The sequence below is a fragment of the Arachis ipaensis genome, chromosome B09 (genome assembly GCF_000816755.2).
Source record: "Arachis ipaensis cultivar K30076 chromosome B09, Araip1.1, whole genome shotgun sequence".
Classification (NCBI taxonomy): Eukaryota; Viridiplantae; Streptophyta; class Magnoliopsida; order Fabales; family Fabaceae; genus Arachis; species Arachis ipaensis.
The window spans coordinates 138,128,728-138,141,820 of NC_029793.2; the positions used below are offsets into that span (position 1 = coordinate 138,128,728).

Sequence of the window (13,093 nt, forward strand, 5' to 3'; positions counted from 1 at the left end):
ATGAATTAATTTTTGTGCATTAATTTAAAAAAAAAAACTAAATTCACTAATGATAAACAGTTAACACTTAGGCCTAGTTTGGGTAATCAACTTAATTAAGTTTTTTTTGATAAAATAATTTAAACAATAAATGACTCTATTAAAAGTAACTTATAAGTAAGTTATTTTGTGTTTGGATTTTTAACTCTAAAAGTGCTTATTTTATAGAAATATGATGAAAAGTAGAAGTATTATGAAAGAAGTCAGTTTTTTTAACTTCTCTATAAGCTCTTAAATAGCTTTTTAAAAAGTTACCATTTGGCTTTGAAAATTGTATCAGACATTAATATTACCACTTTTCATAAGTCAAAAATTAAAAAAAGTTATTTCTAGAGTTTTCCAAACAGGCCCTAAAACCCTGTATCTATGCCGCTAGTATATTTTAAATACTATGGAGTGAGATAGTTAAAAACTTAAAAGTGAATTCTATGGTCTGCGTTTTCCTATCAATTTAGAATGAAATTTACAACCGCCTCAATTACGTGTAGCATGAGTGGTTAATTGCTAAAATAAGTGTAATATATATATATAATTTGAGTATGGAGAGATTATATTATTTCAGTTATAATCTAGTTATTCAACTAGCTAGTTTGAATATTCCTTTTTAAATTAGATTGATATATTTCATGCATGCTTGTTTAATATACATACAACGTGGCTTCCTTAGGTCCCCATGTTTCTACCATTTTCTTTTTGCATCTTCTTATTCGCTTCTTCTCTGACAACAATTAGAGGCTATGGCGGAAAACACTTGTTCACTTGCAGTTGCTCTCAGAACTCTCTTCTCTCTCTTGGGAGCTTTCATGCTCGCCACACTTCTTTACACTCTCTTCACCGATGGTTCTCCTTTCCGCAAAGAACTTCTCACCCCGTAATAATCCCTGTCTCTCTCTTTCAAAATCTTACTTTGATTTTGTTGCCTGCAATTTACAATATTCGAGAATAATCCTTCATTAATCTACTAAGCATTTTATGTCGTTGCTAATTAATTATCAAACTTCTATTCTTGCCTCTATTTTTCAGGTGGATGGCAGCAACTTTGATTGATTTCTATATCAATGTTGTAGCTTTGGCGGTAAGTCAACTCAAAAGCATCATGTATATAGTGATCCATGGAATACCAATACCTGTTGAAGAGTCTTTTATTGTGCTTTGCTTTTCTTCTATAGAACCCTGCTTGTGATTTTGAATAATCTAATTAAAACATTGCCGATTTATTTAGGGCTCAGTCTCAAAATTCACTTCTGAAAACTAAGAAGTTCCACCTTTGTCAATCATATCAGGTATGGGTTGCATACAAAGAATCAAACTGGATCAGCTCATTTCTGTGGATAATTTTCCTTATCTGCTTTGGAAGGTACCACTATCTGTTATGATTCGATCTTATATCTCAGCTATGAGATGGAACTTACTTTTCAGCAAGACTTCATATTATTAGAACAACGCAATGGTGTTTATATGGATAAAAGTTAAGATTGATCAAGAGTTTGTGGTTGTTTCTTATAATTGTTTATGATCATTCAATGGAGTCTCGGAAGTGCTAACTTATTCTCACTAATATTTTTTGTATGTTCCAGCATTGCTACATGTTCCTATATTGTTTTACAATTTCTGAAGCTGTCACCTCAAGAATCTTCACAGGATCCTATGTATTATGTTCTGTTGCGGAATCCAAACAAGTATGTAAATTGAAACACAACTATAGAATCAGATTTTCTCTTCATGTGCCTATAATGGAATTACCCCAGCTTGTATCTTGTTTCTGCTTCAACATCTTTTATTAGTTATTTAATATGGGGTTTGACCAAGTTGCTTGCTTTTGATTCTCGCTATACTGATGTCTTATTCTATTCATAATAAGAAAATATTATTAGAATTCTTGAGTTTGATTAACAAATTGTGAAGCCTGTTTCATGTGAAAGAAGCAAATAAAATATATGCACCTTTCAACTAGTGATGCTCTATGGTGTTTTTTAAGGGTTTTATATATAAATGAATTTTAGGGTGTAACTAGATGTTGTTGTTTTCTTCTCACTAAATTTTATTATTCAAACTGCTATTTCTTATTCAAATTGTGTAAACTATTGCTATCCTTTTGAATTGGTCTTTCTCTAGAGATTCCAATTTCATCATGATCTAGGATATTATCCTCTGTTCTCTGATTGACTCAGAAGTTTTGTCATATAGGACTACTGCTGCAGAACCGAAAAGGAAGAATTCTTTTGTTGTGGCTCTAACAGCCCTTTTTGGCATCTTGGGTGTTTTCATGCTTGGAACTATAGTGTACACTATTGTCACTGATGGTTCTCCTTTCCGGATGGAGCTTTTAACTCCGTAAGTGCTTCATATTTGTTGCTGTGATCTTTATTATGGAAGTCATGATACTTTTTGTCAATATAAGCATGGTTGAGCATAAGCATGAATCAGTGAACTCTTTTTTGTAGTCAACTCTTTCTGTTATAATACATAAGCATGGTTGTCAATATAAGTCATGATATTTGTTAATAAATGAATGCTTGGTCACAGTTCTGAAACGTTCAACTTTCAAGCTTGGTCACAGTTTTTTGTAGTCAACTCTTTCTGTTATAATACATACTTGCAAGCAAAATGCATCTGTTGTTAAACATTTGAGGGGTTATGCATAATTAAAGTACATCATGAACAACATTGATTTTGAAATGCTGCAATATACAAGTTTGTTACGTTCATTATTTTCCTAAATTAGTGTTCTCAAGGCAAGAGCATACGCTTTCTGTGCTTGATATGCAAGTGTATTTGCAGCTCAGTGTAGTAAATTATTTCTAAAGTTTATGCTTTTATGTTTCTTTGTGAATGTCATATGCTCCAACATTTGCAGGTGGATGGCAGCAACATTAGTTGACTTCTATATCAATGTTGTGGCTATATCAGTAAGTTTGTATATCCTCATATCACAGGCTCTATAAATTATACAAAATCTAAATGTCTTGTCATCAACTTGAAGGATTTAAGGTTTGAGGAGGCTCTTTAAATTGTTTTCTTTTGTCCAAAAAGAGAGATCATAGAAACTCCTGTTAATATACACAGTTTTACACATATTTACAATAATAGGGAAATCTAAACTTTCATAAGCAAAGTTTTAATGGAGAGTGAGAAGCATACCCACACACTTTAAACTTAATGGTCTTAGCCTATACACGAAGAAACCAACCATCTCTAAGAGTACGAGTGAAATTTGAATTAACAAGTGAATCTTGCATCTTCAACAAAAAAGACTTGAATTATATCAGGAACACAGGCCATGTCATTGTGATGGTTGTGAAAATATTACTGGCCGGTGACCATTAAATAACTCTGGGATAATCGAAATCAAAATGTTTCAGCACGATCACATAATCAGTATTGAATACTAAAGAAAAATTTTGAGTTTACCGTACACTTTTTTCAGTCAACATGAGTATACTAATTATTCATACAATATCAGGTTTGGATAGCCTACAAAGAATCCAGTTGGATTAACGCAGCTTTTTGGATAATTCTATTGATATGTTTCGGCAGGTTAGTTCTTTAGCTTTGCTTCTTGCTTGGTGATTAAAACTAGTTGTCATTACTCATTAGAAAATTTCTCTATCAAGAATTTTAACCTCTTTGATTATTATAGTAGAGATTCCATCATCTATTTGCATTGTTTTTAATATTTCACACTTCTTTGTATCATCTTATCTTCTGAGAGTATCAGGTTTTTATATAGTAAGAAATTTTACAACTCAAGATCCTTATTTAATTTTATTTCGACTATTATTTGATCGATCATAAAATTAAGTTCAAACTAAGTAAACATTGTTTTCTTTATCAGCGCTGCTACAAGCACCTACATTGTGTGGCAGCTGTTCCAGATTTCTTGCCAAGACCCTGTCTACCTTATTTTGGTACGTCATGGTGACAGGCAAGTATATAGCACTGGTTTACAATGATGTTTAAACATTTGACATTTGATATTAATATTAGTTAACATGGCACTTGCCCTTTTTAATGTTATAACATTCTTCAACTCTTGAGTAGCTAGTAATGTTGTATTGGCGACTACTTCACCATTACTAGGATATTGTGGATAGTTTGCTTAGAACTTTAATAATTGCTCATGCTAGGGCAGAAAGCAAATATAAGGGGATTCCTAATGAGGCACAATAGCAATGGTGGTTATGAGCAAATGTTCTTGCAAATCTCACTCCGGATTCAACTATGTAAAATACAAGAATCATATTGTTTCTCCAAATGCTAGAGTAGCAGCTTTATGATCTAGTTATCCATGTAGTGTGATCATGTAAAAAAAACTGGTAAATACTATACCATTGGATTTTACACAATTGAATAGAACTACATTTATTTAGAAGAGCTTGTTGCTGTTTCTCCTTTCACATTAAAAATAATGCGTGAGTGAGTTTGTATATTGTGTATGAAAAAAAAAAACAGAAATAACCGTCCTCCAAAACAAGTATCGGACAAAAAAAAGAAGAAGAAGAAAGTATTGTTATATTACAAGTTTCTAAGACTATGAAGTAATAGTTTCTTCATTCACACGTGAAGCTCTGATCCCTCAAATATTATATATATATATATATATATTAGAACTTTTAAACTGTAAAATTTGACACTTTTATGATTATTACATGGTCTTTTTATTACATTTTCTTTCCAAAATACTTTTATTAAGGGATAATTTTATCAATGAAGTCTATCATACGTATTTTAAGAAAGTAAAATTGTAAAATAGATGCAAAGTATTATAAATGAAAAATAATTTGAAGTTCTGTAATTACAAAAATACATTTTGGGACACATCTCGGATGCTGAGGGAGTAATTACAAAATGGGCATATCTCGGATGTTTTGACTACTGTGATATGGTTTAGGGTTTAGGGTTTCGTTGGTTTCTTTGGTATACCTAGGATCGATGTATACGTTGTATAATTGATTGTGATTACTTAAGTTAAATAAATAAAATAGGTACCTAATTGTGAGTTAAGTTAAATAAATAAAATAAGTAACTCTCATTTAACCTGTTAGTCCAATAAATAGTATCTGTTACATTTAGCATAAATGATTATCTAGGTGGATTATAAGTTTTAGTAACGTTTAGCAACAATTAATGGTTTAGATGTAATTAATATGCGCTAGTAAATGTTTTGAAAATTGCAAAGACCATGATTACTGTTGCCACGCCGTGTGACCCTGGATCTCTCGTCGCCGGCCATCTTGTTGCCCTGTATAAGGGAGGCTGGATTTGGACATTAAATAGAGTTGAGGGATTTTATGTTTGACAATTCCTTGATCTCTGCACTTGTCGAGCAGTGGAGGCCTGAGACCCACACGTTCCACCTTCCATGGGGTGAGACCAGCATTACGCTCTAGGATGTTGCCTACCACATTGGTCTGCGCACTGCTAGAGAGCGCGTTAGGGGTTGTACCAGAGACTTTCAGTGATGGCATGGACACTCGATATGGGAGTGGGTTGAGGATTTACTAGGCGCCAGGTCGCCACCACAGCCGAAGGGAGGTAAGCAGGTTTTTGGGCTGAGGATGACTTGGCTCAGGGACCGGGTTGCACACATGCCTGATAGGGCAGCCCCGGATACATTCTGTCAGTATGTCCGATGCTACTTGATGATGCTGATTGGGGAGTTTCTGTTCACGGACAAGTCTGCTACACTTGTGCCTTTGAGACGATGGCTACCGCTGCTGGAGGATTTTGATCGTTGCAGCCAGTTGCCATGGGGTCTACACTGCTCTGTCATACCTACCACTTATTGTGCACCACGGTATCGCGTGATGTGACGGACATTGTAGGGTGTATGCCGCTCCTTATCTCGTGAATCTATCATAAGTTCCCGTCGTTTAGTCCGGCAGGATACGACGTCGTCAGGTTTCCACTTGCTTCTAGGTACGTACATATTGTAAATAATTTTTAACTTACCAAGTAGTACACATTGAACACGTGTTTTGTTATGGAATATAATTAATTAAATTCCGTTAAACTATTTTTGTTGTGCGTAGGTTGGCAGGGCTAGGGCAACAAAGCAGAGATCGTCATGATGGCAAGATCCAGAGTTTGCGTCGTCGCATCAATGCACTGACATTTGACCATGTACAATGGAGTCTAGTTTATGTATTTTTTCCATGCATTGGTATATTATTTATAATTAAGGTACTTTAACCTGATGTGAACAGTTTCGGTGTGCACCTTACGATGATATCCAGCTATGTCAGATTGCGCCCGACTGACTTATGGGTGACACAGAGCTTTATACATGGAGGGCTATCGTCCCTATCGTCTGCTTTCACTTTGTAGAGTTTCATCACGTTGACAGAGTGAAGAGGCAGCTAGGAGGCAGCAGCACAAGCCAGTGGATCCGGTGAACGTCAAGGACTACCTTTTCAAGACGACCAGAGGAGATGACACATGGTGGCCTGAGCAGCACCGTTTGTGGTACCATCTATTCAGGGGCCGTTACCAGGCACAGCACTTGATTACCATCAACGGCCATCCGGACCTTCGCCCGACACATGAGTACCTTACCTGGTGGCAGCAGACTTGCAGAGTCAAATCTCTCGGGGGAGGAGGTCTTTGCCGATCCCAGAGTAGCAGCCCCACCAGACGATATCCTCCCTGTGGCTCCTGGTCAGAGAGATGAGCTACAATTACCACGGGATGCCCCAGATCAGAAGCGACGGGTGAGGAGGCAACCTTGCGATGATGTCCGGAGACTGACACGGAGGGCACGCGATCAGCGCGTCAAACAGGACGGTGGAGATCCTCAACACGGTAAGGGAGACCAGCAGTTGTTAAACGAGGAGGCTGAGTATGCACGGCAGAAGGATATACTTAAGGGTGACATTCTAGCTGCACATGTAGAGCTTTCCACCGATGCATTCTTTGTTGACCATGAGGCCGACATGACTAGGAGGCTTATGTCGGGTACCTCCATCCCCAGTCACCACTCGGCTGATGACACTGCCTGGGACCAGGCCCAGTTCAACATTGGATCTGATGTTGAGATAAACATCAATGACATGTTCCAGATTGTAGGTGCGACTGGGGATGCGATGGATGAGTTGGCCAGCCGTTATTGATAGCGAAGAGATGATACCGACATACCTGAGTCATCGAGCGGTAGGTGTATCCACCCAGCATGGTAAACTCCGTCATTATATTACCAGACTCCTCCTCCACGACCCCACTAGTCTGGATCCACACCATCACTTTACTAGAAGACTCCATCCTTACCACCACAGCCACCTTTGTCGGGATCCGTCTGGCCGCCACCTCCTCCGCCTCCTCCTGTGCATGGAGCAGCTCCTACACCACCACCACCCCAACTGCCACCACCCACTGCGAGCCACCCAACTGTTCGTCCTTGGCCATACCGTCCTCTGAGGGTGTCTCGTCCTCGTGGATGTGGGACTAGATACCATTTGGATCCCGTAACCGGGCGGCGTTAATGGTCATTATGACTATGTATTTTGATCATTACTTATGCTTTTAGTTGAGTATCCATGTATGACTCTTTTAGTTCATTATTCATGTATGACTCTAGTTGATTATCCATTTTCGTGTATTTTTTTTACGAAAATATTGCAAGTTGTTTATTCATGTACAACTATGTATTAGCCAGTATCAAGATTACTAGTGATGCATTCTTAACGTTAATGATTGAAATTGGTATGAAAGCAACGAAAGTAACGAGTAACAGCTACACTAGTTATAAAAAAAATCATGTTTCATTGCACATTAAATACAGACATAATAGATAAAAACACAGATTGTTTCATTATATATGAAACTTACAAACTTGCAATCCAAAGTCCTAAACCCTAAATTGTATGCATCGTCATGGATCCGAGTGCAGCGCATTGGAACACCCATGTTTGGTGTGACCTTCTCCATGGCAGAGCCCACATCTCTTTTCCGCACGCTCAACGGCATCCATCTCATTCCGGATCCGAGTGGATACCGGTCTTCCCGATATCTTCCGTTGCATGGCTGGGTTGGGCTTCAGGCAGCACCGTACCATAGAGACCACATCTTCTCATCTGGTATCGGCGGAAACTCCCTCTCGTAGACGTTGAATATAGGTACCATTGTGTACACGGGATCGACGAATTGGCACCACTCGATACTCGTAGCTGCACATGCCGCCAGGGCGTGTCGACATGGGTAATGCAATGACTAGAACAAGCCGCAGTCGCATGTATGCGCGTTCAACCGAACGCGATATGAAGTCTGCGACTAACCATCCATCGGCTCTAGCTCCTCTACAATGAACATGGATTCCCTACGATCACAATGAGTGACTCGCATCATCGGCAGGCTCTCTCTGTTCTTATCTATATCTATCAACAGCCACTGAGTATATCTGTCCACCCTTTAACTGAGCATGTGCTTCGCGACCCCTGCACACAAATAACTGTTGCAAACGCTCATATGTTGCCCAAACAATTGCAGCTACTGGAAGATTCCTCGTTCCCTTCAACACCGTATTTATGCACTCTGATAGGTTCGTCATCATGTGACCATACCGACGACCTTCGTCACAATGTTGCAGCCATAAATCCTTCCTGAAACGAAGAGCCCAATCTACCATCTCACGGGATAGTGTACCCAAAGCATCCAAGTACCAATCGCAACCCTCCTTACTTGGACTGTACGCAACATTTACAAGGTACCCCTTACCCTCGGCTGATTTGAACCATAAATTGAAGTTTGAAGCCATTTGCCGGATGCAGTAAACATGATATGCCGATGGAGGATGCCATCCACTGTGAGGTGCGTTGATGGTGGTGCGAATGGCCTGTGATCTATCTGATATGATAAGGATTCCTGGCTGTGGAGTAACATGTTGTCTCAAATTCAAGAGAAAAAACGTCCATGTCTCTGTTGTCTCAAACTCAACTAATGAGAAAGCTATAGGAAGAATATTGTTGTTACCATCTTGAGCCACAACAATTAAAAGCATGCCCTCATACTTTTCATACAAGTGTGTCCCGTCCATAGATACAAAAGGCTTGCAATGCTTAAACACTTCAATACATTGAGGAAATGCCTAAAAAACCTTATCAAACTGACTCCACTCTTCGTCAACCATGTTTCCGTTGTAATAAGGAACAACAATGCATTCGTGAATGGTATCTGGGAGGCACTCCTGCAAAGCTTGTAAGAGCACAAGTATCCTGTTGTACGACTCTTCCCAATTGCCATAGATCTTGGCAATCTCTTTCTGCTTTGCCATCAATACATTTCGATACGAGGGCTTGAAATGGTAACTCTGATACACATCACTTTGCAATACTTGGATAGACACCGATGAGTCAGTCTTTATCATAGGTAACATGACCTTGCAAATCAAACCACTATCCAGTTGAGTATGGTCCTGAGACATGGTAGGTGCCAGACAGGTATGTGATCCACCAAACCGACGCACCGCCACCGCTGGGAGTCTCCGGCACATACTCATCTTCGGATGCTATATCGCTTGACGACCTGGACCCGACAACATAAGCTGAATCGCCCTCACTGTCGTCCTCGTCGACACTATCATGAGGCTAGGCATAGTGGATCGGTGTCGCCTCGAGCGGCACAACTTCAGTAGTCGAAGGAGACGGCCCACCATCAACTACCACATCACAGACCGCAGCATACAACTCCATCACAAGTTGCGGCATTAGCCGTACATGTACGTCGAACATTACCCTCACATGCTGATCCCATCAATCCAAAATAACCGGTTGGTAAATCCACCATTCGGAAGGGCATGCAGAAATCTATATGCAACCCGTCCAACCTCCTTCGTACTTACTCCCTCCATATTGCTCAGCATGATTGTCTTTAGTGCATCCAGGCTATCAACCCGGTAAGTGCACAACATGACAGTTTTTTCAAACTAAAAAATCACTCATTCATCAATGTGTCTGACTATCCCATTGGGATAAACCACAACAAAAAAGAATTGATTATTCTCCATCAAAAAGAAGAGAAAGAAGAGATTGGTTTGTGAAATATGTGAAGGGAGGTATTGGGATGAGCTCTATAAATAGACTTATTTTCCAACATATCTTAGGTGCATAAACATCTAAACCATAATACACATATCTCGAGTGTTGAGACCCTAGTTATATCCTTGACTATATCTCGGATGCCGAGGAAGGAATTAGAAAGTTGCTCTTATCTCAGATGTTGAGATCCCATCACAAATTGCGCATATCTCGGATGCTCAGTATTCGATATCAGCCCATAAACATATTCTGAGTACATTCAGGATGTGATTCGCTATGACCCTATCATAGTACGATGTCACAGCATTCAAAATATGTCCATTTTGTAATTATATTCTCAGCATCTAAAATGTATTCTAATATACTTTTTATAATTACCTCACCGGTTATTCATTTTCGTAAATATTATATTTATTTAATTTAAAAAAAAAATCTAGTAGATAGCTCATTTTGGATTTGGATCCTCTAAAATTTGAATTTTACTTTAGAGAATAAAGTGTGATCTCTCACCATTGATTTCATAGGTGGGACCAAAAATAAATATGAAAAAGAAACTATTTAAGGGTAGAAGATCATACTTTATTCTCTAAAGTGAAATTCAAACTTTAGAGGATCTAAATCCGCTCATTTTAATCAATTTCAAAGGGCAATAGTTATAGAACTTTTCAAACAAAACATGACATCATCTTTTAATATCTCATTCAAAGCTCCTACCGTAGAACTTACCAAAAAGCTCCCCTGGCCGAAAGCGACCTTCCAACACGTGTCATCCAGCAATCATTCCAAAGTCCAAACCCATTAAACAAATGACAAATTTCATGCCTTTCAGTGCCCGATAAAACGGGAATAATAAATTAATACTCACCACAAAATTTGATTACAAATATTTTTATGAAATATAAGTGCACATTAAAGTTATTTAAAATGATATATATATATAACACAAATTATCCACTCTTAAATTTTTACTTAAATTTAAAAGTAATAAAAAATGTGTTATAAACATAAAAATTTCATAAAAGTTACCTCTTAAACTCATAATAATTTCCTTTTCAATTATATTTTTTTTTCAAAGACGATATTAATTAATTGGTGATACTAAATGATTAAATTATTTTAGTAACTAAATTTAACAAATTGGTCTAATAACTTATTGATACAATAAAAATTAGCCAAAAAAATACATAAAAAATAGAATAAATTTGATTATAAAAATAATTTATTTATCTAGTTTTTAAATTAATTATTTTAAGCAACTTCAAATATCTACCTGAAATAATCTCTTAAAATGAATTTTAAAACAATAAAAGAATATATTTGAAACTGTTCAACACTGTTATTAGTATTCTTTTCTTATTTTTTAATGAAGTATAAACATTGACATGAATACAAAATAGAACACAATATAAGATATGCAAACATATAAATTTTAATTTTTTTATAAGATATAAGGACATTGTATATATATAAAATCTAAGTTTAGCTAACATGTGTCATAAGATTTATTTGGACGTTATTAAATCGATAAAAAAAATTTTAATAAAAAAATCTTTTTATTTTATAATGTGTTTAGAAAATTTTTAATAGTAAAATTAAAAACACTAAAAAAATAAAAAAGATTTTATTAAGAAGTTACAATTTATGTGTTTGTTTGGACGTTATTAAATTGATAAAAAAGATATTTTTTCAACGAAAAATATCTTTTTTTTTTTAATTTGCAGTGTGTTTGGCAAGTTTTTAATAGTAAAAGTAAAAGTACTAGAAAAAAACATCTTTTGTGGCAAATTTCTAATAGTAAAAGTAAAAGCACTAGAAAAAAATTTCAACGATTATGTGTTTTTTCTTCTTCTTTGTTTGATTTTTTTTTGTTATTGTTAAAAGAGTAAAATAAGAAAAAAACTTAAGAATGTAAAATAAAAAAAAAAGATGAATAAGAAAAAAAGAAGAAGAAGAAGATGGTGATGATGATAAGAAAAAGAAGAAGCAGCAGCAACATAAGATGAAAAAGAGGAAGAGAAAGAGTTTTGAATTATGCATAACTTATCAGCACACATACACCGAAAATTCTTAGATAATACTCTCGAATATCTTTGTGTTACACCCAAATTTGCTGCAAATACAGAAAAATATTTCCTCTAATACTGCATTTTTTCTTCTTTTTTTTCTTATTTCTTTCTTTCTTTTAGTTGAATGAATATAAGTTCATCATCTTCCAAGTAATTTTGCAGCATTATATACTTTTTTCTTCCTTGTTTAATTTTTTTATTTTTATTCTTGTTAAAAGAGTAAAACAAGAAGAAACCTGAAAAAATAAAACAAGAAAAAGAAAAGTTGAATAAGAAAAAAAAAAGATGATAATGATGATGATGAAAAAGAAGAAGAAGAAGCAGCAGAAGATGAGGAAGAGGGAGAAGAAGGATTTTGAATTATATATACAAAATGTATCAGCATGCATATACCGAAAATTCTTAAACAATACACTCAAATATCTTTGTGTTATACCCAAATATCTTCGTGTTACACCCAAATTTTGCTACAAATACAGAAAAAATATTTTTTTAATGCAAAACTTTTACATTACATTCAATTCAAACCATCAACGATGAACATTATTCACCTACAGAATCATAAACTACTAATGAAAAAATTAACTAGAATTGAACCACACCTCAACCACTTGATTGGATTCAAAACAATAATTACTTTCGTTCTAGTTCAATTGACAATCTGACAATGAAATAACTGATGATGTAGGAGAAGGAATAAGAACGTGCGCACGTAAATATAAATAACTTGTAAGGACTTGTATAAAAAATGACTTGTATGCAGAGAATAACTCTTTTTTTTTATATGAGATATCCAAACATAAAATCACTTTTACTTTTGTAAAAGATCTTTTAAAAAATATCGTTTTAAATTTTTTTTTTTTGAGAATAACGTCCAAACAAATCCTATATATTTTTTTAAAAGATATTTTTTCTTAAAAAAATGTTTTTTAAATAATAAAAAAGTACTTTTAACTTATT

The 13,093-nt window shown here is 35.8% G+C and overlaps 1 protein-coding gene across 4 annotated transcripts; it reads left to right on the forward strand.

Moving 5' to 3' along the window:
- On the forward strand, positions 700 to 4,476 carry LOC107617610. Of its 4 annotated transcripts, none has more exons than XM_016319411.2 (9): positions 700 to 910; positions 1,063 to 1,114; positions 1,323 to 1,396; positions 1,617 to 1,718; positions 2,227 to 2,373; positions 2,897 to 2,948; positions 3,503 to 3,576; positions 3,875 to 3,947; positions 4,172 to 4,426. In XM_016319411.2, the coding sequence occupies exons 1-9, from the start codon at positions 777 to 779 to the stop codon at positions 4,298 to 4,300; spliced, it is 837 nt and encodes a 278-aa protein (XP_016174897.1). In that variant the 5' UTR covers positions 700 to 776; the 3' UTR covers positions 4,301 to 4,426. The 4 variants fall into 4 exon arrangements, with proteins under 4 accessions (XP_016174897.1, XP_016174898.1, XP_016174899.1 ...); XM_016319412.2 differs by having other exon boundaries at positions 701 to 910; positions 3,875 to 3,964; positions 4,167 to 4,320; XM_016319413.2 differs by having other exon boundaries at positions 702 to 910; positions 3,875 to 3,964; positions 4,172 to 4,476.

Excerpts from the sequence above, each read along its gene's own strand:
- LOC107617610 (XM_016319411.2), top strand. The coding sequence starts at position 777 with ATGGCGGAAAACACTTGTTCACTTGCAGTTGCTCTCAGAACTCTCTTC. Across the intron at positions 1,397-1,616 it reads TTCCTTATCTGCTTTGGAAG|CATTGCTACATGTTCCTATA; the intron begins GTACCACTATCT and ends TGTATGTTCCAG. Across the intron at positions 2,374-2,896 it reads CGGATGGAGCTTTTAACTCC|GTGGATGGCAGCAACATTAG; the intron begins GTAAGTGCTTCA and ends CAACATTTGCAG.